The 23,038-nt window shown below is 39.5% G+C and overlaps 1 protein-coding gene across 2 annotated transcripts in view; it reads right to left on the bottom strand.

Moving 5' to 3' along the window:
- Nucleotides 1-22,229, bottom strand: part of AK5 (adenylate kinase 5) — a 260,255-nt gene extending 238,026 nt beyond the window's left edge. Inside the window, exons 1-5 of one of the 2 annotated variants that reach the window (XM_070467898.1) lie at nucleotides 21,686-22,229; nucleotides 16,413-16,599; nucleotides 10,398-10,493; nucleotides 6,279-6,448; nucleotides 6,067-6,180 (exon numbers count right to left, since the gene is read on the bottom strand). In XM_070467898.1, coding sequence (XP_070323999.1) covers nucleotides 6,067-6,180; nucleotides 6,279-6,448; nucleotides 10,398-10,493; nucleotides 16,413-16,599; nucleotides 21,686-21,745 — 627 coding nt within the window. In that variant the 5' untranslated portion in view covers nucleotides 21,746-22,229. Of the gene's footprint in view, nucleotides 1-6,066; nucleotides 6,181-6,278; nucleotides 6,449-10,397; nucleotides 10,566-16,412; nucleotides 16,600-21,685 lie in introns of both variants that reach the window. The other variant, XM_070467897.1, reaches the window with a different exon arrangement.
- Nucleotides 22,230-23,038: the final 809 nt, after the last annotated feature.

Genomic DNA, 23,038 nt, shown 5'->3' on the forward strand with positions numbered 1-23,038 from the left:
GTCCCATCTTTTCACAGCAAATAGATGGGGAAACAATGGAAACAGTGAGAGACTATTTTCTTGGGTTCCAGAATCACTGCATATGGTAACTGCAGCCATGAAATTAAAAGATGCTTGCTCCTTGGAAGAAAAGCTATGAGAAAGCATATTAAAAGCATTTTAAAAAGCAGAGACAATACTTTGCTGACAAAGGTCTATCTAGTCAAAGCTATGGTTTTTCCAGTAGTCATGTGTGGATGTGAGAGTTGGACCATAAAAAAACTGAGTGCTAAAGAATTGATGCTTTTGAACCATAGTACTGGAGAAGGCAACAGAGAGTTGTTTGAGATTACCTTGGACAGCAAGGAGATCAAACCAGTCAATCCTAAAGGAAATCAATCTGAATATTCATTGGAAGGACTGATGCTGAAGCTGAAGCTCCAATACTTTGACCACCTAATTTAAAGAATTGACTGATTGGAAAAGAGTCTGATGCTGGGAAATATTGAAGGCAGTATGAGAAGGGAATGACAGAGAATGAGATGGTTGGATGGCATCACCGACTCGACGGACACGAGTTTGAGCAAGCTCCAGGAGTTGGTGATGGACAGGGAAGCCTGGTGTGTTGCAGTCCATGGGATCACAAAGAATTGGACATGACTGAGTGACTGAACTGATTGAAGAAAGTACTGACCAATTTGCAAGCAGAAAAAGAGAAAAGAAAGCATCCAGTAATTTAAGACCTCACAAGACTGAAAAAGGCAACTGCTTCCATACCACTAGACAACAGGAGACATGGCTGTTGTTGTTAAAGGACTTCCAGTAACAACAACCTCCTTCCAAGAACAGGGACCCACCCCCGAGGCAAAACAGAGACTAAGGATGTTACCTTTCTGCCCAAGCCTGTTGTTGTATACGGTCTCAAGTAACTGCCATCAAAATGAGAAAACAAACAAAGCAACTTAATATCTACATACAGAATAAAACTTTGAATGTAGTTACAGGTACATGGAACTAACCAGAAGCAAAAAGGGCAGGAACCCATCAAATTTTTGAGAAAATGGTTTTTACCAAAGCAACTGTCAGCCTAGTCAAAAAAAGCTTGTGTATTTTTCACACTTAAAATAGCTCCTAAAGAGGGCATGAAGTGAAAGTGAAGTCGCTCAGTCGTGTCCAACTCTTTGTGACCCCATGAACGATAGCCTACCAGGCTCCTCTGTCCATGGGATTTTCCAGGCAAGAATACTGGAGTGGGCTGCCATTTCCTTCTCCAGGGAAAGAGGGCATAGTCTCCAACAAATTATTTTGATGTGACCAGGCAGAAAACAGACAATACAGAGAACTTCTCAGAGGGCCATGGGCCTCAGAAGAGAACAGGCAAAGAGTTACTCACTGAGAGAGAACATAGTTAGTGATGGGCCAGCCCAGGAAATAACTCCACTCTCAAGGCAAGGACCCTCGGCAATCCCTGCCTCAAAGGATTTATTTGCTGTGGTTCAGGGACTACCATTTACATTGTCCAAATTCCCTTTTCTGAGTAGGAGCCTTTATTTCACTTCTTCTGGTCTTGCTCCTCCACTGTTTATTGCTAGCACGGAGCTTAGATAACTTGATGTTTACAGGTGATCATGATGAAGAGTCCATTCTGGATGGAATAGAGAGAACTGAATATCAAGTAGAGATTCTTGACTTTTGGACCAGATGATGGGGATCTGGACTGTTTTCTTTGGGGAGTGAGTGAATACATTCTGTGTGGGAAGAAGGCAGCATGCAGACAATTGGATGGTTGGAGGGGCAAACTTGCAAAGAAGCTGATAATCAGTTCTTAAACCCTTCCACAGTCATAGAACTGGACTACATTTCCCGGCCTGCCTTGCAATTACAACACATCTAAATTCTCAACAACGTCCTGTGAGCAGAAGTGACGGATACTGCTTCTCAAATCTGGCTCTTCAGACCTTCACATTCCCTTCTCCTTACATGCCAGCTGGAACCCATATGTGATGGCAACCCTGCTTTGACCATACAGACGATGACATGTCCTAGGAGGTGGCAGAACAACAACTTGGAGCAAACCTAAATGATCCCAAGGAGAAAAGCTGTTCAGCAATCTGGACTGTTTTCATTGACATTATTCTCTGTAAGAAAAAAAAATACACTTCTTTGATCACTTAAGTGTTAGGTCTTTTTGTTACAATGGTCTTACCATCACTAGTATATGTAGTTGATGTCAGAAATCCATCTCTTCTTATGCTCTGGACTTGTGAGGAAGTCTTGGGGGGAACTACCTGCCTGTGTGTTTATCCATGCTCACATGTGCAGTAAAGAAAAAAAGCTGGTTAAAAATAAACTTTGAGGAGTATGATAAAATAAAAATATATACTTAGTGTTTGTCCCTGACTCCTAGCCCAGAGTTTCTAAAACACTTAGAATTTCCCGAGTAACAACAGTGTCTTTTGTTGTTCATAATTAGCACCTGCTGACTACACTTGAGACTAGGCTAATGGGGTGACTCAGCCCTAGATAGCATTATGATGGTGGCTGGTTGGCAGAAAGACCTAACGTGAGACGAAAAGGTGGAACTCTCAGCCCCACTCCCCAGTCTCTAGGAACAGGAAGGGACTTGAGACCAGCTTATAAAAACTCTCCAGCAGTGACGTTTGGGGAGCTCTTGTCTTTGTGAACACACGCATGTGCCGGAAGGGTCGTGCACCCACAGCAAGGTCTCCACCACCAACCCCATGCATCGCCTGACTCATCTCTTCTGTTTGGCTGTTCCTGAGTTATGTTCTTTGCAATAAACTGGTCACTGTAAGTAAAGCATTCTCCTTATTTCTGTGTCAGTCCAGTGAGTTACCAAACTTGAAGAGGATGTTGTAGAAATCTCCAAATTTACAGCTGGGTGGACAGAATATAGGGGCCTCTCGGACTTTTGAATGATGTCTGAAGTGGCGGGCAATCACGTGGGACTGAGCCTGAACCTGTAGGGTCTGCATTGACTCTGGATAATTAGTGTCAGAGTTGAATTCAATTCTTGGACATCTAGTTGGTGTCAGAGGATTGGAGAATTGGTGTGGAAACTTGCCACAAATTTGGTGTCAGAAATGGTACCAGAAAAAAGACACCCTAGGAGATTAAGCCTACATAGAGTGTGGAGTGATAGGGGCTGACTCTAACATTTGCTTTACCTAAACACTGCAGTTTTGCCTCTGTCTCTCTGAACTCCTGCAGGTTGGCAACAGTAGCACCAACCTCAGGCACCACTGGACTGCCAGCAGGAGGCAAGAACCTGGTGCAGTGCCAACCTAAGAAAGTGTTACATTGGACTTTTCTAGCCTCAGAAGTGTGGTTGAGAACAGTAAATGCACTGCTTATTCTACAGATATCAGATCATCTTATGGAACTTGGCAACACATGTCCCCAAACTGATACTGTGACCTTTCACCCGCTGTTATGAATGGTCATCACTCAAGCCCAGGCTCTAGAAGACATAGCTGCTGGACAGTCATGCATTTCTGCCCCTTCCCCACCACCTGCCCTGCTGCAAGCAACACTAGGAAGAATTCCAGGATTCTGCGACATCACTTTAGGTTTCTGTGCCTGAACTAGGCCCAAGCTGGGGATAGCAGACATATGTTAAACTGAATGAGAAGCTGAGGTTTTGATTTACATTGGGCTGAGCTTTTTTTTTCTTTTCAATTAAAATTTTTTTCTGGCTTTGATGAGATATAATTGTGGACAGGGTTTTTTAATACCTGAAAATGATACTATCTGTTAGTATTTTAAAGTGAGCAGGAAAACTATAGGATCTGCCTGTTTAGGATCCTGTATAGGATCCAGGGAAGAAGCGAGAAACACATAGCATATTTGAAAGCAATAGACAAAGCAAATCATGTGGCTTTCTGCTTGTAGTTGCCAAGTGCATTTTATTCAACGTGTAATGTGGATCAGGTTTGGGTGTGAACTCCTGCCTACTTGGCTATCATGCTTCCACCATAACCATGAATCAGTGGAATGGCTGATGAGGTCCCTGTTTTCAACAGCAATATCATTTGGCAGCACTAGCAACAACAAAAATTTGATTTTTTCCTAAAGTTTTTCTCTCTTCAAGGCAAGAGCAATTAGAACTAAACCCTTAAGCTCAGTAAGCATCAGAGATTCTGGAGGGAGAAATATGATCAGGAGAGAAAAATATTCCAGCACAATACACATCCCCCAAACAGTTAATGTGAGTATTCAAAGGTGGGCTTCCCAGGGAGCTCCGTGGTAAAGATTCCACCTACCAATGTAGGAGATGCAGGAGACACAGGTTGGGAAGACGCCCTGGAGAAAGGAATGGCAACCCACTCCAGTATTCTTGCCTGAGAAGTCCCATGGACAGAGGTGCATGGTGGGCTACAGTCCATGGGGTCACAAAGAGTCAGACTGAGTGACTGAGCACACACACATACACATATTCAAAGGCAAGTTTCACAAAACTATCTTCTGGCCTTGAAACTGTCTAACTCCAGACGTCTTCTATATGAGACATAAATTGACAACTTATTTCACTCAGTCCTCTTTGATATAATATCTGTCATATATTAAAAGCTTCTCTAAATAAGCAAAAGATAAACAACTTTGTAGAAAAATAGGCAAAGGAAAGCAGGTATTCACACAAGGAAGAAATACAAATGGACAATAAGTATCTGAAAATATACTTAACCTCAGTAATAACTAAAGAAATATAAATATAAAAATAAAATACTGTTTCTTACTTATCAGGGTGGCAAAATTTTTAAATATAAATTATATCTGGTTGGAAAGGGTCTGGGGAAATATACTGTTATTCACCATCAATGGGACTATAACTTGGAAAAGTCTTTTTGGAAAACAGTTGGGAAATAGCTATGAAAATTAAAACTGCATTTGCATATGAGCATGGACACATATCAATGTAAAAAGTGTGTAAAAGTGCAATGTATAGAAAATGGCTTGGAAAGATATATAATAAGCTTAATGGTATTTCTATTTCTCAGGAGAGGACAGACAGTGGATTGGAAGGAGAGTATTAATGGAAATTCGCTTTTTACACCAAGACTTAAAATTTGCTGTGTGTGTGTGTTAGTCAGTTGTGTCTGACTTTTTGAGAACCCATGGATTGTAGCCCGCCAGGAACTTCTGTCCATGGAATTCTTCAGGCAAGAACACTGGAGTGGGAAGCCATCCCCTTCTCCAGGGGGTCTTCTTGACCCAGGGACCAAACCCAGGTCTCCTGCATTGCATTCTTTACCATCTAAGCCACCAGGGAAGCCCTAATAATTGTTATTTTTGTAATTAAAATTTTTGAATGAAAAATTAGTCACACTAGCTTTTCAAAGTCAAATAGTTAAATATATAAGGAAACAAAATATTTTAATTGATTTATGTCCCTTTAAAATAGGTTGTTGAGTATTGAGTAGGCATAGTCTGCTCAAATTTAAGTAAGTTTTGGAAAACTGAACCACAAACCATACCTTGTTATAGGTAGGGTGATATTTTACATCCCTGGGCAGTACTGATCATGGTTTGCTTTTTTTTAAAAAAAATTAATTAACTTATTTGGCCACACCAAATAAGTCTTAATTGCAGCACATGGGATCTTTGATTTTGGTTGCCGCATGCAGGATCTATTTAGTTACAGAATGTGGGATGCAGTTCCCTCCCTAACCAGAGATGGAAACCAGTCCTCCTGCATTGGGAATGTGGAATCTTAGCCACTGGACCACCAGAGAAATCCCTAAACAAGGCTTGCTTTAAGCAATTAAAGATTAAAAATACAACCTTATGGAAAGAATTTTGAAATAAGGCTAGAGAGATTTTCATTTTTAAGTAAAAAATCATGAATTCTATTATTAGTTATCTTTTCTTTTTGGCAGAGTCTGTCTTCAATTTTTAAGCACGTGGGCCAAAGAAATGGCCTTCTGCCAACCCAAATTTATGTCCTCGTTCATTTTCAGGCCAAATTCATTCCAAATAACAGCAAGTCTTTCAAGAAATGTATATATTTTTAATATCAAAGATTTAAACCAAAAAAAAGTTATTTAAAATATAAAGAGACAGTCTTACTTGGTCCTCAAAAGATAGAGCCTGAGCGACGTCTCTCGGAAATCCGTCAATAACAATGCCCACTTCATCAGGCATTTGCATCAACTTTTGTTTTATCTCTGTAATTGTTGTTTCCTTTTTTTTTTAAGAAAAAAGATGAAAAACCAGAGTTAAACTTACACTGACAACTAGTAGAAGAATCTTTTCAGAACAGAAGCAAATTATAACAGTACCTGTGGGGCCAGTTCTCCAGTTGTAATTATTTTGGCAATAAGACTCCATTTCCTATTGCTGCTGGTACTGTGGATCTTCTTCCTTAATAATTCTCCTACTGAAATGTACTGAAATCCATAACGTTCTGCGATTTTCAAACTCTGAGTACCCTTTCCACTTCCTGGACCACCTGTCATTTAAAACAAGCAAAACTTTGACCTTCTGATATAATAAGAAATCCCTTTTTATACAGCTATTGTCTTCATCTTGAGATGAAGAGTTTAGACCAGCAACCAGTGTGGAAACTATTCTACTTGTTTGTGACATTCTCAGAGCTACCTTTGAATGCAGAGAAAGTGTGGATTTTGTCAAGGAAAGGGTAGAACTGTCATGATCAACTTATTAAATGGAAGAGACCTTTTTTCCTTCACCAATTTTAGTAAACAACTAATTTTAAAAGTTGAATAATGCAACTGAAACCGCTTCCATTTTTTTCTGTGTAAGCTCTAACACTTTTATCCTCTGTAATAAAAAAAATCTGTGAGATATAAAAGACAATGATCAAAATGACAGAAATGTATTACACAACAATAGAGTTCAAGTGCAGTTTTGTGAAATGTAAAAATTAGTTTTAACCAAAAGCACAGCAATATTGACATGGCTTCTTTAAATTTTTCTTTGAACTGTCCAAGCATCTCTTTGTCTTATTGCCTTTAAATTCAAAAGAAGTTTGATGCAATAAATACGAAGAGTGAATGGAAGAGATCTTTAAGGTAGAACAATTTCACAGAACTCATGATAATTTTGATTTTGGGACACATTAGCATGAAATAATCAGTATTTTGCAACACAGATCAATACCAATAATTGGGAACTGCTATTTATTTTTTTAAAACATAAGCACCTAAATAATTATAAAATATATGCCTCAAATTTTATTTCCAAATATTATAGTATCTTAGTTAATTTATATTTTTAGACAACCTAGATTAATTGGAATCTAAAGTCTGGGTAAATTTCAAAATAATGCACATAACAATCATCCCACTCTGATTTGTTATTTGTTGGCAATTATACAAATAAAATATTTTCAAATACTTAATCATAAATTACTGAGTGTAGACAGAATATTTTTAAAATATGCAATGAACTAATTTTGGTAATATTCACTGAAATATAATTCCAATTTGTTAAACCATATTAAAAATAAAAATTCAATAGAAAAGTGAGTTGATGGTCTCTACTAATTCCATTTACCAATTTTTTGGGGGGTAGAAATCATTCTACATATCATTATTTAGTACATTTAAAAAAATTCTTAAAAAAAAATTCTTGTTGCAAATAACAAGCAAAAAAAAAATGGTGTTTGTTTCACTTTGCTTTGGATTTTGTAGGAGAATTCTGAGTGAGTCAACTTGGTTGGCCAGGGCTTATTTTCTTTAAAAAATGTTTAACACCCAGAAGTCTAAGATCAGCTAGTATACTGAGATCCTTTTCTTAACCTCAATCCCAAATACCATTCCTCGTAAAACTGGCTTTTGTCTTTTCATTGCCTCATTAAACTTAGAAATTTATTGACATTTTGGACATTCTCTTGCTAAGAAGCTCTAAATCCAATCCTATTAGACTTACCATTAAACTACCATTAATACTATATTAAATTCATTACTTCCAAATGAAAAGCAAGTTTTGGTCTCAAATATTCATAGCTACTTTTGGCCTATTAAATCATGGGCAAACCATGGACTGGCTTGAAGAAAAATAAATACATGACCAACGTTGTCAACCAAGTCAGACTAATTTGACCCTTGAAGAATGAAAGCTATCTTTCATAAACTACACTTTTAGACCTTTCTTAATCTTATGATCTCATAAGTCATCAAATTAAGACACTACAAGTTTCACTGAGTTAAAAAAAAATTCAAACATGCTAAGAAACTTATGGCACCTTCAAGAAAAAATAGCTTTTTGTCAACTAATGGAGGCAACAGTAGATAACAAAAAATATGATTAGCATAATTAACACAGAATAGCATTAATATATTGGATGAATTTGATTACTGAAGCATCATAACAAATTAATCTTATTTTCTTCTCCCTGAAACCAGAATAAGTTTAATTTGCTACATTTATTTAATTCCACTACTTATAAATACTAGGATCCATCTTACTCTTAGATTTTACCATTATGCTAACACAAGAAAGATTCATTAATATCTGTGCCAAGAAGGCTAGCTTTAAAAAAATTTTTTTGTATTTCCAGAAGGGAAATTTTGCTTATTTAGATGTGGGTATCTGTACTCCCCCACTCTTTGTCAGGATGGAACTAATAAAAATTTGTAAGGTTCAGGTACAATTATTTTACAATTCCTCAAAAGTCATAAAATTGTCCCAATTTTCTCAGACAACCTAAGGTTCAATTCTTTTCTTCTCTTATCTCAGTCCTCTAAAAGTTATTTCCACTCACTGGTTCTGTTTCATTCTTATAACACATAAAATGTTATAACACATTGTGTAAGTCTAAAACCAAAATCACACCCTTGGGAAACTAGTTGATTTTATTCAGTAAAAAAGAATTCTGAAGTGGATGAGATTTGAGCATTTGTATCTTCTCCACAGATCTTAGTTTACTGAAATATCTTAATCATTTTCATATAAAATTCGCAGTGTACAAAAAATTCATATACATGCACTATTTTTACAACAGCAACTTGTATTACACCCTTTTCATGAACAATCAAGTTTTCATTTGTTTATCCTGATAATAATCACCATTACTGTATTAACAACAAGAAAAACAAAACTGAGAGAATATCTCATTATAAAATGATGAAATAATTTCCAACAATTCTTTACCTCTGGCTTTATCTTTTAGTAAAGCATTTCCTTGTCTTCTAGGCAAGAGCTCCAAAATTTTAAGCACATACACAAAAATTCCAGTTTCAAGAATAGATAGAGATTTATGGCATAATAGTTAGTGGTTGCCATAAACCATGAGAATATTTTGACATTTTAGAAAACTGATTTTCTGTACTCTCATCCTACAATTATTATAACAATCCAGGGCTAAATATATTTGCAACTTTATTTTCATTACACTTAAAGATGTACAAATGTCCCTCCTGCTAGTCTGGTAACTTGAATTCTTTTTCTTATGTTTATTGGCATGTTTTTTCTCAGTTGCCATCATCATTACATCTTTTGGGAACAGTATTTCTTTGCTTGGGGGCTGTATACACGTGGTCTTTGGCTAACAATTACTGACTAGAATAGCTTTGAATATCTCACACTAGATTTTTGCTTTTGGTCATCTTTGCAAAAGCTGAGTCAAATTGGAAAGGGAGACAATGATTACAAATGTTTCATGTTCACTGGTCTCTTCATAATTCTACAGCTTTTGAGGAAGCTAGAATTGCAAGGGTGGTCAAAAATGCATGTTGTAAAATTACTTAAGACATTTTCAATATTGATTCCTTGTGATGCCTTGTGAAATGGCATCAGACTGATACTTTCATATTCAACATAAGATTCACAGTGGCGATTTAAAAAATTAACTATTATCCTTGTTATATTCATTAATACTCAGATGTTACTTGCTGCGTAAAACATTGTTCTATTAGATTTGCTTGTCTAATAATATCAAACTTAGATTTTATTTTAGGTACCAGTATGTCATAAGGAAGATTCATTTATATGAATCTTTACCAACATATTATTATTATTTATTTTTTTGCTCAAAAGTTAAGTCAGTAAAAATTCCATTTGTTGAGTTAAAGGTAAAAAAACCACATCATGTTAGAACACTTCTAATAGATGCAATTACCTACATTAAAAAGTAAGCAGATAAAAACCACAAGACAACAAATCTTGAAGAGGTCACTCATTTTCAATGACCAAGAATTTCTACGACATTGTAATGAGATTCTATAAATGTCCAATAGGCATTAAATGTAACAATATCTTCTATTGAAAATGATGCTAAAATATGTCTATCTACTGTCTCTCGAGTTTTTGTTTCTACTCTATTTATTATCCAACTAAGTATTTGCAAATATGGTGCATAGTTGACATAATTTTTGAAATATAAGCATATAAACAAAGAGAGCAATAATATGAGAATTTTGCTTTCTGTCTCATACCTATGACAAGAATGATTTTTGGTCGAGGTCTAGTAGGATCAAAGACCTCATACTCCTCAATTAGCTCTGCAGTCTCAGAAAGGTCTGTGTCACTTTCTATGGAGAATTGATGGATTGGAGGGAGCCGATCATACCGCCGATAAGGAAAGTTTGAATTTTCAGGCATTACTGCAAAAGAGTAAGATAACTTTGAAACGGAAAAAAAAAAAAGCACAATAAAACATTTTATGCACTTAACCAATTAGTTGAAGAAATTTTAACAGTAAATGATTCTGATTGTTTTCAACTGAGAGTAGATTCCTATCCCCTTAAGTGGTCGGCAAACTTTTCCTTAAAGGGTCGGATAGTCTCCACTTGGGGCTCTGAGGGACATAGAGTCTCACACTACAATGATCAATAGTTAGGAAAACAGTCTTAGACAATAAGTAAACAAATGGATGTGCTTGTGTTCCAATTAAACTTTGTTTATAAAAAACAAGCAGTAAGCCAGACTTGGCCCTCGGTTCACAGGCTGCCAACTTAGGCCCCAGAGGAACCTCCTTAAACTTGGCCAGTCTTGCTTGGTAGTCCACGTATATCCTGTTCTCCGAAAATGGTGCTCCCTAGAGTAGTGTACTGCATACCTTCACAACTTTCTCAACCACATGCAGCTGCCCATGGAGGTAATGCTAACATTGTTTCATTTATCCATAAATATAGATATGCAGTCACTATGATTCAGGTACTATGATGTCATTCCGTGGGACAGCTTGGTGGCATAATGCACAAAAACTTAAGGTGTTGTTACAAGGCAGAGAGTAGCAAACGTTTTCTACATTTGGAACATCTTTCATTGTCATTTAACTTTACTTTTCCAATATTTATTATCTTTAATCTCCTTGATTTAAAAATGTGACTATGAAGATTTAAAGTTACATCTACAATAGCAACAAATATTTGCTATTTATTGTTAGACATGTTAGTGTGCTGAGGATGGTTCAGTAGAAGAATAAAATAAGATGTAATCCTGTCCTCACAGAGCTTACAATATAGAGCTTACATGCTTATATTTGGTAGCAGTGTGTATACCAGGTTTGTTAAGTGCTAAAATGAATATCTCTATGGTAAACACCATAGGAGTTCAATGAATGAGTAGGTCCATCTGGGCTGGAGTGGTATAAAAGAACTTGCAAAGGAGGTAGGACTTGAATTTTGAAAGACTAGAGCAGGTGATGAAATGTAGAAAGCATTTCTCAGTTGGGAGAAATAAAATACAAGACTTAAGAGTCGGAAATACAAATGACATATTCAAATAGACCAGAGGACAGAGCTGGCAAGCCCAAGTCAGGCAGATGGCCTCAACCAGCTATTGATATTTGATTCATAGATCCTTCCTTCTTCATCATGGGCTGGTATTCAAGGAGGCAAAGAGAAGCTGTAACTACCCCAAAGGCAACAGCACAAAGGAGATGGAAAGTCACCTGGCCTTCCATGAGAAATCTGGTTAAGAGCATTACTGGATTTTAGCATGGCATAATTCTCACATCTCCCCAGGGGATGTTGATCAGGCAGAACTTTTCATTTCCTGTTCATACAATAAATGAGGTCATTGACTACTGACTCATGGGACTCACTTTAATTACAAGAAAAGAGTGAGGTTGTCTACAGATGACAGTGGGTATTCTTTAGAAAATTCTGGGAAGGGCTATGTCAGTAAAGGCACTAACAATATTATCCTGTTCTGCCTTGAAATGGAATTGCTTCATCCAACACAGGGCACCACTTGAAGCATTATCCTTGACTATTTTCTTCCCTCACTCTTCACATCTGTTCCCATAGACTTACCTCTAAAACATATCCGAAATGCACAGTTTTTTTTTTCCTCTGTCTCCACTACCACAACTCTTCCCCAAACTACCATCATTTACCCAGACTACTGAAATAGACCTCTACGGGTTGCTTGCTTTCACACTTGGCCCAAAGTCCATTGCTTGAAATACTCTTTCCTTACTGATCCCATGGCTAACTGCTTCTTGTCACTCACATTTCAGTTTAAATGTCACCTCCTATAAGAGGACTTTACTGACATTTTAATCCGGAGCAGCCACCCAGTTAGTTTCAAGGACATCACCCCCTATAATAATGCTCTGCATAGCACATACCTCTTCACTATCTGAGAGGCCTCTAATTCATTCGCTGTTTGTCCTCTCCCATTAGAAAAAGTTCCATGACAGCAAACAACTTAGCATGCACATGGAGAAAAGCCAGAAGATGGGTAGGTAGTGTGTGGTCACAATGTGGAGGACTTTAATCACCAGGGTAAGGGTTTCAGCTTCACTCTGGTAGAAACTTTGGAGTGGAGGCTTTTTTGGGGGTAGAGGGATCACATAATGAAATATGAAATATGTTTTTCAGGAAAATAAATCTGGTGGTGGTTAGAATGGATTTGAGTAGGGAAAAACTAGGGGCAGAAAGAGTACAGCTAGGGGGCTGTTAAAGTAATTCACACAAGAGAAGTGAGGGCTTAGGTAAGAGGGGAAGTAAGGGATATGGAAATGAGTGGCTGGATATGAAGGACATGATTTGGATTAGGAGATGGGGTTCTCAGATGGTGCTAGTGGTAAAGAACCTGCCTGCCAATGCAGGAGACATGAGTTCAGTCCCTGGGTTGGGAAGATCCCCTGGAGGAGGGTATGGCAATTCCCTCCCATATTCTTGCCTGGAGAATCCCATGGACAGAGGAGCTGGTGGGCTACAGTCCCAAGGGTCACACAGGTTGGACATGACTGAAGTGACTTAGCACGCACACACGCATGAGAGATCAGTGAAGGTGACTGTTCAAAAACAACTGCCAGGTGTCAAGCCTAAAGAATAGGGAACACACTGCATTTCATACTGTATCTTCCTGCCCTCTCTTTAATGCTCCAGAAATACTGGGCTTCTCTCCTTCCTGTCTTTATTCTGGCCTCTCCTTCTATGTCAGGTATTTCTGTTCTCTGTTCCCTAGTACACTCTCAGTCTCCTCCATCCTTTTCTATCTGACACCTACACAGCTTTCTGTCTCTTATATTAGCATATCACTTCTTCTAGGAAGCCTACCTTGAATCTAGCCCAGGATGGATCCATGGGCCTTGTTAATATCAGTTATGTAGCATATGGTATTTCCTATAGCATTCACTGTGCTTCTAATTATATATTTAATGCCTGGCTTCATCCTACACTGTGAGTTCCATGAGGGCATGTGCCACATTTGTTCTTTCTTGGAGGCTCCACGTCAGTCTTAAAAGCGTGTCTGACATATAGCAGTACTCAACACATGGTTATTTTATAGCTCAACTGACTCATTGACTGACTCCATGGAAATCAGAAAACGAGAGTCATTTTGAAGCAAATATGATGTGTTTAGTTTTTGACATGTTGAGTAAAGATGACAATGAGATATTCCAAAAGAAAAGTTCTGTGGACATTTGGAACTATGGGACTAAAACTCTTAATTTATGAGCAATCATTTGTTTAGTTGTACATACACTGCAAAAAATGGATGCTCATCTCACATTTATAGTACAACATTTTAAAGAACCATCAGCTAATAATTTATCCTTGTTTTATCATATTTTTACTTAGAAAAGTAAGTTGCTTAAAATTATTAAAATGTTTTATTTCACAGAATAATTTTTCATGATAATTATATATTAGCATAGCTCTGTCAATATTTCAGCAAAAATGCACAAATCACTTTATTTCTAGAAATAATAACAACACTTTAAGTTACCGAGAAGTTAGCAATACTGTTGATTTTTAACAATATAGTCTATAAACCACAGTTAAAAACCTACAAAGCACAAACTTGTATAGCGTTTCATAAAATAAAATTTGATTATTACAGGAGTCTTCAGTTTAGAAACTATTTTCTGCCTTTTAGGCTATGTTCCAGATATCAGACAGTGTGATGCAACATTCTTGTCACTATAGTATGTGAAAGCTTTTATTTGATGATTAAGCAAAAGATTTCTAAGTGGGAATTCTGGTAAAGTGTCAGTAGGTATGGAGAGTCTAAAATTAACAAGCAATTTCAATTTTAATGAAAGTTAAACCTACATTTCCCATTCCTATTGTAGCTCATCCTGCTAATCGAGAGTTTCAAAATGGTCATCAGTGGGTCCAATGTAGCCCCATAGACGTGCTTTGTTCATCTTGATGTGTTTCCAAAATTTGTGCTAAACTGCCTTTAGACAATGACTGCTCCCTCTAGTCTTGGTCTCCAGTTTCACCATAGTCCCCACCATTGTCTATTACATACTTGGCCTGCCTGGCTTCTATATATAATGAAGACAAGTAATAGTATAAAATAGAAGCATTCATATTTCATTTTGTTACAAAACAGTAGTTTATACAACCAGTCTGAGAGTAGCTTTTCGATTAGGTGAATGTCATATCCTCTTAGATTTACTCTTGAAAGCATAAACATATCTTAGACTAAATCCAGTAACACTTAAGGTTTGTAGTGCTTTAAGGTTTAAAAAGAAGTTCCCCATATTTGTCACTTGATTTAACAAGGGCAGAGGGCATGTATTTAACATTGAGCCAGATTCAAATATATTATGACATTCTGGGAAGGAAAGTAGCCCTTTGGGGAAGGTGTATGAACCCTTCAAGCTCACAGAAATATCATTGTGTTCCCTTAAGCAGTAATTTCCTAAGTGGTCTGCCACTGTGATAACTGCCTACAGGTGCTCTTTTGAACAACGAAGCCTAAATGACCTAGAGGAGCTCCTGCATAGACAGAGAAGTCTTCTCCTCTCCAGAGATATTTCTGAGACAATAGCATTTCTGCTTTTTCTCCTTGCTTGTGTTTCTTAAAAATTAATACACTATGACTCCTCCCCATGTTCAAATAAAATTTAAGGGGGTCAAGGTAAGATGTTGCTCTAGCTTAGTCGTTAAGTTGTGTCTGACTCTTTGCAACCCTATGGACTGTAGCCCACCAGGCTCTCCTGTCCGTGGAATTTTCCTGGCAAGAATACTGGAGTGGGCTGCCATTTCCTTCTCCAGGGGATCTTTTCAATTCAGGGATTCAACCCGTTTCTCCTGCATTGGCAGGTGGGCTCTTTACCACTAAGCCACCAGGGAAGCCCCACTGGTAAGATATAACAAACTAAAATGTATTTCCCCTTGTATTTATTGCAAATAGAATTGTCTCTGTTTCAAATTCTGTCTGCATAACTGAAACTTATCTAGGTACAATTTTTGAGAATGGTTTAAATTTTGAAAATAGAATGATTTTGGCCACTGGAAAAGAATTAATTGGCTTCTTCTGATTGGAACTGATTCCACTTTGCAAATACTATTGTATTTCTCAATTTTATCTGGAGCCTAAAAGGCTGCTTGGCTGATGTTGAACTAATTTTGATAAACACAAATTTCGAAAAGCTAGAATACCATGAATCTCCTCTAGTGAACTCCAGTTCTTAGTTCCAAATTATTCCTAAAATTGTTAAACAAGTTTATGCATCCTGTTTCTTTTATAGCACCCAAATGCCTAATCTCATGCTTTGCATTCAGTAGCTGCTAAATAAATCCTTCTTGAGTTAACTAGTATAAACTTTACATACATTTATGCAGATACATTAAAATGAATTTGGAAACACAGCAACAAGTTAAATCTCTTCTTAGATAATAAAAATGTTATAGTTATTATAACTATTGACTTTGTCTGTCATCTACTCATTTATTTGGAAAAGTTATTGCAATTTTAAGAAAAATTCAGTTTGTTAATGTAACTCATTTTACAAAATAATGAAGTCAGTAAAAAATTTCATTAAGCTTTTAATGAAGTACTGAACAATGGTATGTAATTGTGTTTGTCTTATCATAGAGATTAGAATTAGTAGCAGAGAGAAATTAGTCATGTTTCAGGACCAAATATCCTTTCAGGCATTTGAAAACCTATTAAATTAAATCACTGCCTACAGTTTATATGTTATGTTTTAAAGAATATTGCTATAAATATAAACTATTATTCTACATATACATTACCATTTCTTAGGAAGGATCTCCGTGACTGTCCTCCATTGAGTGGAGGTAAAGTCTTCTTCTCCTGGCTTACAAATGTATCCCATTTCACCTTGTCACATCCCCCTAATTCCTTTACTTTCTGTAAACAACTTTCCAAGTACTCTATTGGGTCTTCAGGCTTCGAACACATCAGTCCATTCAAAAGGCTCTGAAATATAACAAAATACGTCCACATAAAATATGTTTTTAAACCACCTTTGTCAAAATAGTGTATATCCCATCTTTAAATTCTGGGTTGTTTAGATTCTTTGCATTTTTTTTAATAAACAATTTGAGTTGAAATTATGTTCTAATTGAGTAATTAAAACAACCCCTTAAATTCTTGACCAGTTAGTTTTCAGCTCAGCATTCTCTGTCCTTTAAACAACTAAGGCCAACTGCATTGTTTAAAATGGAAGAAATCTATCAATATGAGACTAAGTACAGTATGTAAAAATGCCCCAGTCATGATTGATTTCATTCCTACCCATCCTTAAAGTCTCCAAGCCTCAGTTGCAGAGGATGATTTATGGATTGAAATGCCTGAAACACAGTAAATAATAAATGTTGATGGTTTTAATCACCATCATAATCATCATCAGAAAGGCCCCACTGAGCCCTAGGGCTGGGTTGCAGACCCCTTCTTTGGTGTTCATTATACCCAGAAAAAACTCTCACCTGTCATTCATACTAAAACCATCAGTTTATGTTTTGGTCTTCTCTTCTAACCTAAAAAATCTTCAACAATACAGTGTGGGTCTTATTTATTTCTCAATATCCAGCCTCTGACACTTTGCCTTGCACATGGCAGGTACATCCTGGACTGTTCTCTAATCAGAAAAAAAATCCACTCAAAACATAAAGACTGACTCCAAAAAATCTGTTTGATATATAATAAATCATTACAATGTATATATTTCAATATGTAATTGAAATTACAGAACAAAGCCTGGTGTCCTGGTGTCTGATATGTCACAAGTATCAATTTCTATAAATGCTACAAATTAGGAAATGCTCATTCCTGGGAACTGAACTGATGTGAAAAATGTTTTCACTTGGAGTATTTTATGGAATACTCCATATTGAGGATTATTATCACTGTTATTAGTTTAAAAAATGTACACTCTTTGAAAGGCTAACAGCTTTTCTAAATACAGCATTTTATTCTTGTGCAAGTTGCTCAAAATGGTAGGCAGTTTCTACCAGGTGCATTAGTCCTCTGAAATCCTAAATAAGATGGGTTACAATGTTCAATTTGAGGGGTTCAATGGCAGAGGGAGTAGAAAAAGCTAACCTGGGCATTCACATCCAGTTTATATGTCAAGGTCTGTGCTACACACACACACACACACACACACACATTGCGTTTAACTCCTCACATTCCTCCTACATTAACGTAGCTCACTCCATGACAGGGCTTACTCTAGATCTTACTGTATATCTATGTGCTTAAGCTTACTTAATGCACTTTCAGTCCTATGTGGCATTATTATCCCCATTCCTAGACTAGGAAATCAGGGTTCAGAGGTGTTAGTGAGTTGACCTAGGTTACTCAGCTAGAAACTCCTAGGCCTAGGATTCCAACTCAATGGTTTTGATTTCCTATATTCCTCTCTCTACATCTTGCAAAAACATATATGGAATAAAAAGAAAGTGCCAGAAAATCTGTGCCCCATAGGTAATCCAACTGCAATTTGAGTCATTCAAGATTGAAAGTGAAAGTGAAAGTCACTCAGTCTTGTCCGACTCTTTGCGACCCCATGGACTATACAGTCCAAGGAATTCTCCAGGCCAGAATACTGGAGTGGGTAGCCTATCCCTTCTCCAGGGGATCTTCACAACCCAGGGATCAAACCCAGGTCTTCTGCATTGCAGGTGGATTCTTTACCAACTGAGATCAGACCTTTAATTTTTTTTATCCCTCAGTTCAGTTCAGTCACTCAGTCGTGTCTGACTCTTTGAGACCCCATGGACTGCAACAAGGCAGGCCCCACTGTCCATCACCAACTCCTGGAGCTTGCTCAAACTCATGGCCATTGAGTCAGTGATGCCATCTGACCATCTTATCTTCTGTCATCCCCTTCTCCTCCCACCCTCAACCTTGCCCAGCATCAGGGTCTTTTCCAATGAGTCAGTTCTTCACATCAGGTGGCCAAGTTAGAGTTTCAGCTTCAGTATCAGTCCTTCCAATGAATATTCAGGACTAATTTCCTTTAGGATTGACTGGTTTGATCTCCTTGTAGTCCAAGGGACTCTCAAGAGTCTCCTTCAACACCACAGTTCAAAAGCATCAATTCTTTGGTGTTCATCTTTCGTTATAGTCTAACTCTCATCCATACATGACTACTGGAAAAACCATAGGTTTGACTAGATGGACCTTTGTCAGCAAAGTAATGTCTCTGCTTTATAATATGCTGTCTAGGTTGGTCATAGCTTTTCTTCCAAGGAGCAAGTGTCTTTTAATTTCATGGCTACGGTCACTATCTGCAGTGATTCTGGAGCCCAAAAAGATAAAGTCTGTCACTGTTTCCATTGTTTCTTCATCTATCAGCCACGAAGTAATGGGATCGGATGCCATGATCCTAACTTTGTGAATGTTGAGTTTTAAGCAAACATTGAGTTCTTATCCCTTTTATTGCCTAAAATGAGTAAACATACTCAATGAAGAATTTTTTGCTGGAAAATATATGTTTCCACCCTCTCTAACCAAGTCTGATTCCACAAGGGGTACAGATATCAGAAGCTAGGATAAGGTTCACTCCTTCATAGATAATTTAAATCTTTTCTTCTAATAGTCACCATCAGGGATCCAAAACAACCAGCAGATATTGTTTTACTCAGTCTATTTGAGTTAACCCTCTGAGAACTTGAGTAATTTATTTTGACTTTCTCCAGTATTCAAATGAATTGCCAAATCTCTGCTCTAAGGTACAATGACACAAGATCAATATACACACCATGAAGTTAACTAGAGTTAAGATTTCATAACAAAATGAGGGAAAAGTGATTTTTGCCTTAAACATTTAATCTAGAAATGGAAGCACATCCCAAACTTGAACCTATCCTTTAAGCCCATGTGATGTCTCATGTCAGAAAGAAATCTGAAATGTCAGTAAGATACAGATTGCTGCTTGACAATATGCAGATTCAATAATCATTCACTTGGTCTACAATGGTGTCTAATATCTACAATTGTGTCCAATGGTTTGGGTTTGATAGATATTTAATTGAAACTTTATATACCTGGAAACTTTATACAGGTACCCATATTGCGGTTTTGAGGGATAAAATTCAGTTTGGAAACTTAAAGCATTTGGTTTTGCTATCTACATTCATCACATGGAGAACTGCCAAGTTTTACTTCTCTCTTGTGCTATGCTCAGCACAGATTCTTCTTACAGGAAGGATGGAGACTTTGGAGGTCACCAGCAGTCTCCTCCATCTTCGCATTGCCTGGGATTGCATTTAAGTACTCTATAATTCTGTATTTCACCTAAGCAAGTTGACTTCCTTTTCTGGGTGTGTACTATTTTGTAACCTCCCATTCATATGCACAAAAGCCAAGGAAAAGCATAGCACCTGAACAAAAGCACCTGCCATCGCTTATTTGTATAAACAGTTTCATGAACAAACGATCAAAATTCTCTGTGGTTACCAAGGGGAAAAACAGGACCCACATTTATAAAGAAAATAGGAGTACTATTTAAGTGGTACTTTGCAATCAGGTGACCCTCCTGCAGATGCTTCTAATTACTCTTTTAGGAATGACACTGATCTCAGTAGTAGTATTTATGGACAAAACCCTTCAGCTCTTCATCTCCATGTTTACTTTTTGAAAATAGAAACAAAGAAAAATTCTTAACAAGAATCCTACAAATCCTCAAGACCTGTCCTTATGCAACATCTCCTGATTATTTTCAAATATTAGTGACACATTTGCTAGACTTGAGTTTCATGTACTAGGCTTGAGCTCAGTGGGTGATTTACCTGGATATCTTGTTTTCAGAATAGACCTGAAATCGGTGGTTTAAGAGGTGAGTTAAAAAGGAAGGTCTGTAATTATGGAGGTCCATTTAAAGACAATTTGGGAAAACAGAGGCAAAATTATTTTTCCAAGTAGTGTTATAAAATTCCTTTTAGCAGAACAATCCCCCTCAAATAGGAGAAACAGCAGTGCACGACTTCTAGTTTACTATATTAATCTATAGTCTATCACCTTTCAAAAATGAGGGACCCGGTTTCAGGACTCGCTCTATGAAGCCTGGCTTGCTTCCATTTTTTTCCTTAACCTAAGTAAAAACACAGGATTAAGGAATGCTATAAAATTCAAATACAGAGAGAAGGAAAGGAAGCAAAACAACTCGCGAGGTTGGCTGTCATTTAGAACTAACCAAGGTTCTAGTTCATCCTCCAGCCTCCTCTCCTACGTTCTCCAAGTGTCCCCATCCCCGGGGTCCCCGGTGCAGATGATGCTGTGATGCGGTGGGAAGAAGACAGAGCAACAGGAGTCACGCCTGCCTCGCCACTCCCTCTCCGACTGGCTTTCTCTAGGTGGGTTGGTTAAGGCGGGCGAAAGCTATGGGCTGGGGAGGTGAGGAAGGAGAACCATCTCTTCCAAGACGACGGGAAAACGTGCTCGGCAGTTCATTCACCGAAAGCGCAGAGCAGCGCTGGGTGACTGCCACCCGGGAGTAGCGCTGCCTCTGATGGGTTTGGATTTGTTTTTTTGCATCTTCATCCCTCTCCTCCAAGCTATCCCTTGTCCGGGCCCCTTTCATCCTCACTCCCCAGTCAACGCGGGGGTCCCGACCCTCGGCGCGCGGAGGGACTGGGGCTCTGGACCCCTCGGTTCAGAGTCCTTGCTCGCTGCTAGGTGCCAGGGTACCCACCTGCCCTGATCCTCGCCCCCGGAGTGCGCGGCTGGCCGCTGCCAGCAAGCCCACCCTGGGAGTCCGCATCGGAGGGATGCGCGGGGGGCAGCCTGCTTTCAGAGCCAGTTTGAAGACTGAAACTTGATTTTCGAGATGGGGGCTTCTGAGCCCAGCCACCCGACAAGAGCCGAGCCATCCAAGGACCCGGCAATCCGCCAGAAAGGCAGCTACCCCCGGGCAAGCGGGCGAGCAAGCTTCTGCACGCGCCCTCACTTGCGTGCCCCTCGTCGTCAAGGTGGGACGGGGCGCGGTTTCCGTACCCAGAACCTCGGGGATGCCCTGCCCCGATCTCCCCGTCGGTCTCTGCCAGACCTAGCCCCCTACCTCGAAAAGCTGAGGGATTTCTCTCCGGGCCAGATACTCCTTGGCTTCGTTGGTGTTCATGGCTGCTTCGCGCGTGCCTTGGGGCGCAGACGGGAGGCTCCGGGGCTGCGGCGACCTGGGCCGGGGCCGGCGGTGTCAGTGCCGAGCACCGTGCAGCCCTCGCTTTCACGCGCAAACACTCACACGCTCGGCTCTGCCAGCTCAGGCCGGGCTCCAGTCCACCTCTCCCCGGGGACTGTGGTCTCGGCGCTCCCGCCGCCCGCGCCTCTGTGCTGGTCCCCGCGCCCGAGCTGCGGGCTCGGCGCCGCGGCTTCCCAGGTTCCGGGCTGCGCGGCCGCCAGGAGAGAGGCGGAGAGAGCGGAGGAGGGAGGACCGCGCGGCGGACGCCAGGCAGCAGCCCGCCCGCCTCTCCGGCTCCACACGCGGTGCTCTGCGCCTCCCGAGCCCGGTCTGCGGCGGCGGCGGCGGCCAGTTACGCTGCGCGGGCGGTGCGGAGTGCGAGGGTGGATGCGGGTGCGCGCGGGGGGCTCGCAGTCACACCTCCCGTGTTACACTGCGCCCCCGCACCGTGCTTCCACGCGCGCCGCCCCCGGGACGCGACCACCTGGAATCAGGTGGCCAAAGGAACAGACTCCGGGTCTGTAGGAAGCTGCGACCCTTTCCCTTCCACACACACACACACACACACACACACACACACACACACACACACACACACACACGAGTTACTCCTGAATGCCCAAGGAACTCCCAGGAAAAAACCTAATTGCCACAGCATTTATGGTTTATTTCTAAAGTTACCGATCCTTAGTAGGGAGCTGGGAGTGGGCAGTGAAGGGAACTGATGGTGTGGACGCTATCCCCTTATGATACTTCTACCCTGCACGAAAGTTTTACCAGCTAGTCTCGTTTTTCCCTGTTAGTGTTACGAATCCTTACAGTGAGGCTGAAATTCTCCTTAACAGAAGGATTAGTCAGTAGTCAACTAGTTAATTACTTCTGTAGAGAGGAATGGGAAGGTGGAGAATTGGGTGGTGGTGGAGAGTCGGAGATTGCTTCAATTGGAAATGGGCTTAGTAGTTGGATGGGCGCCACCATTAATTTGATGGGAGGAATGTGCGGGTTGGTGAACCGCGGGCCACTGGAGGACCCTGGGGTGGGTATGGGTGGGTGTGATAAAACAGCGTTTACTGGTTAAGTATCTTCTGTTAGAAAGCATTATCAAGGTGCACCATCCCCGTCCCATCTCCCGTGATGACTCATTTCCCCCATCACGATGTCATTTCGTTGCTTGCTTGGAAGATGGTCCCTGTCACCCTGGGAACATGGCCTCTAGCTCTGTACAAGGCCTGA

Source organism: Odocoileus virginianus, chromosome 5, assembly GCF_023699985.2.
Source record: "Odocoileus virginianus isolate 20LAN1187 ecotype Illinois chromosome 5, Ovbor_1.2, whole genome shotgun sequence".
NCBI classification, from domain to species: domain Eukaryota; kingdom Metazoa; phylum Chordata; class Mammalia; order Artiodactyla; family Cervidae; genus Odocoileus; species Odocoileus virginianus.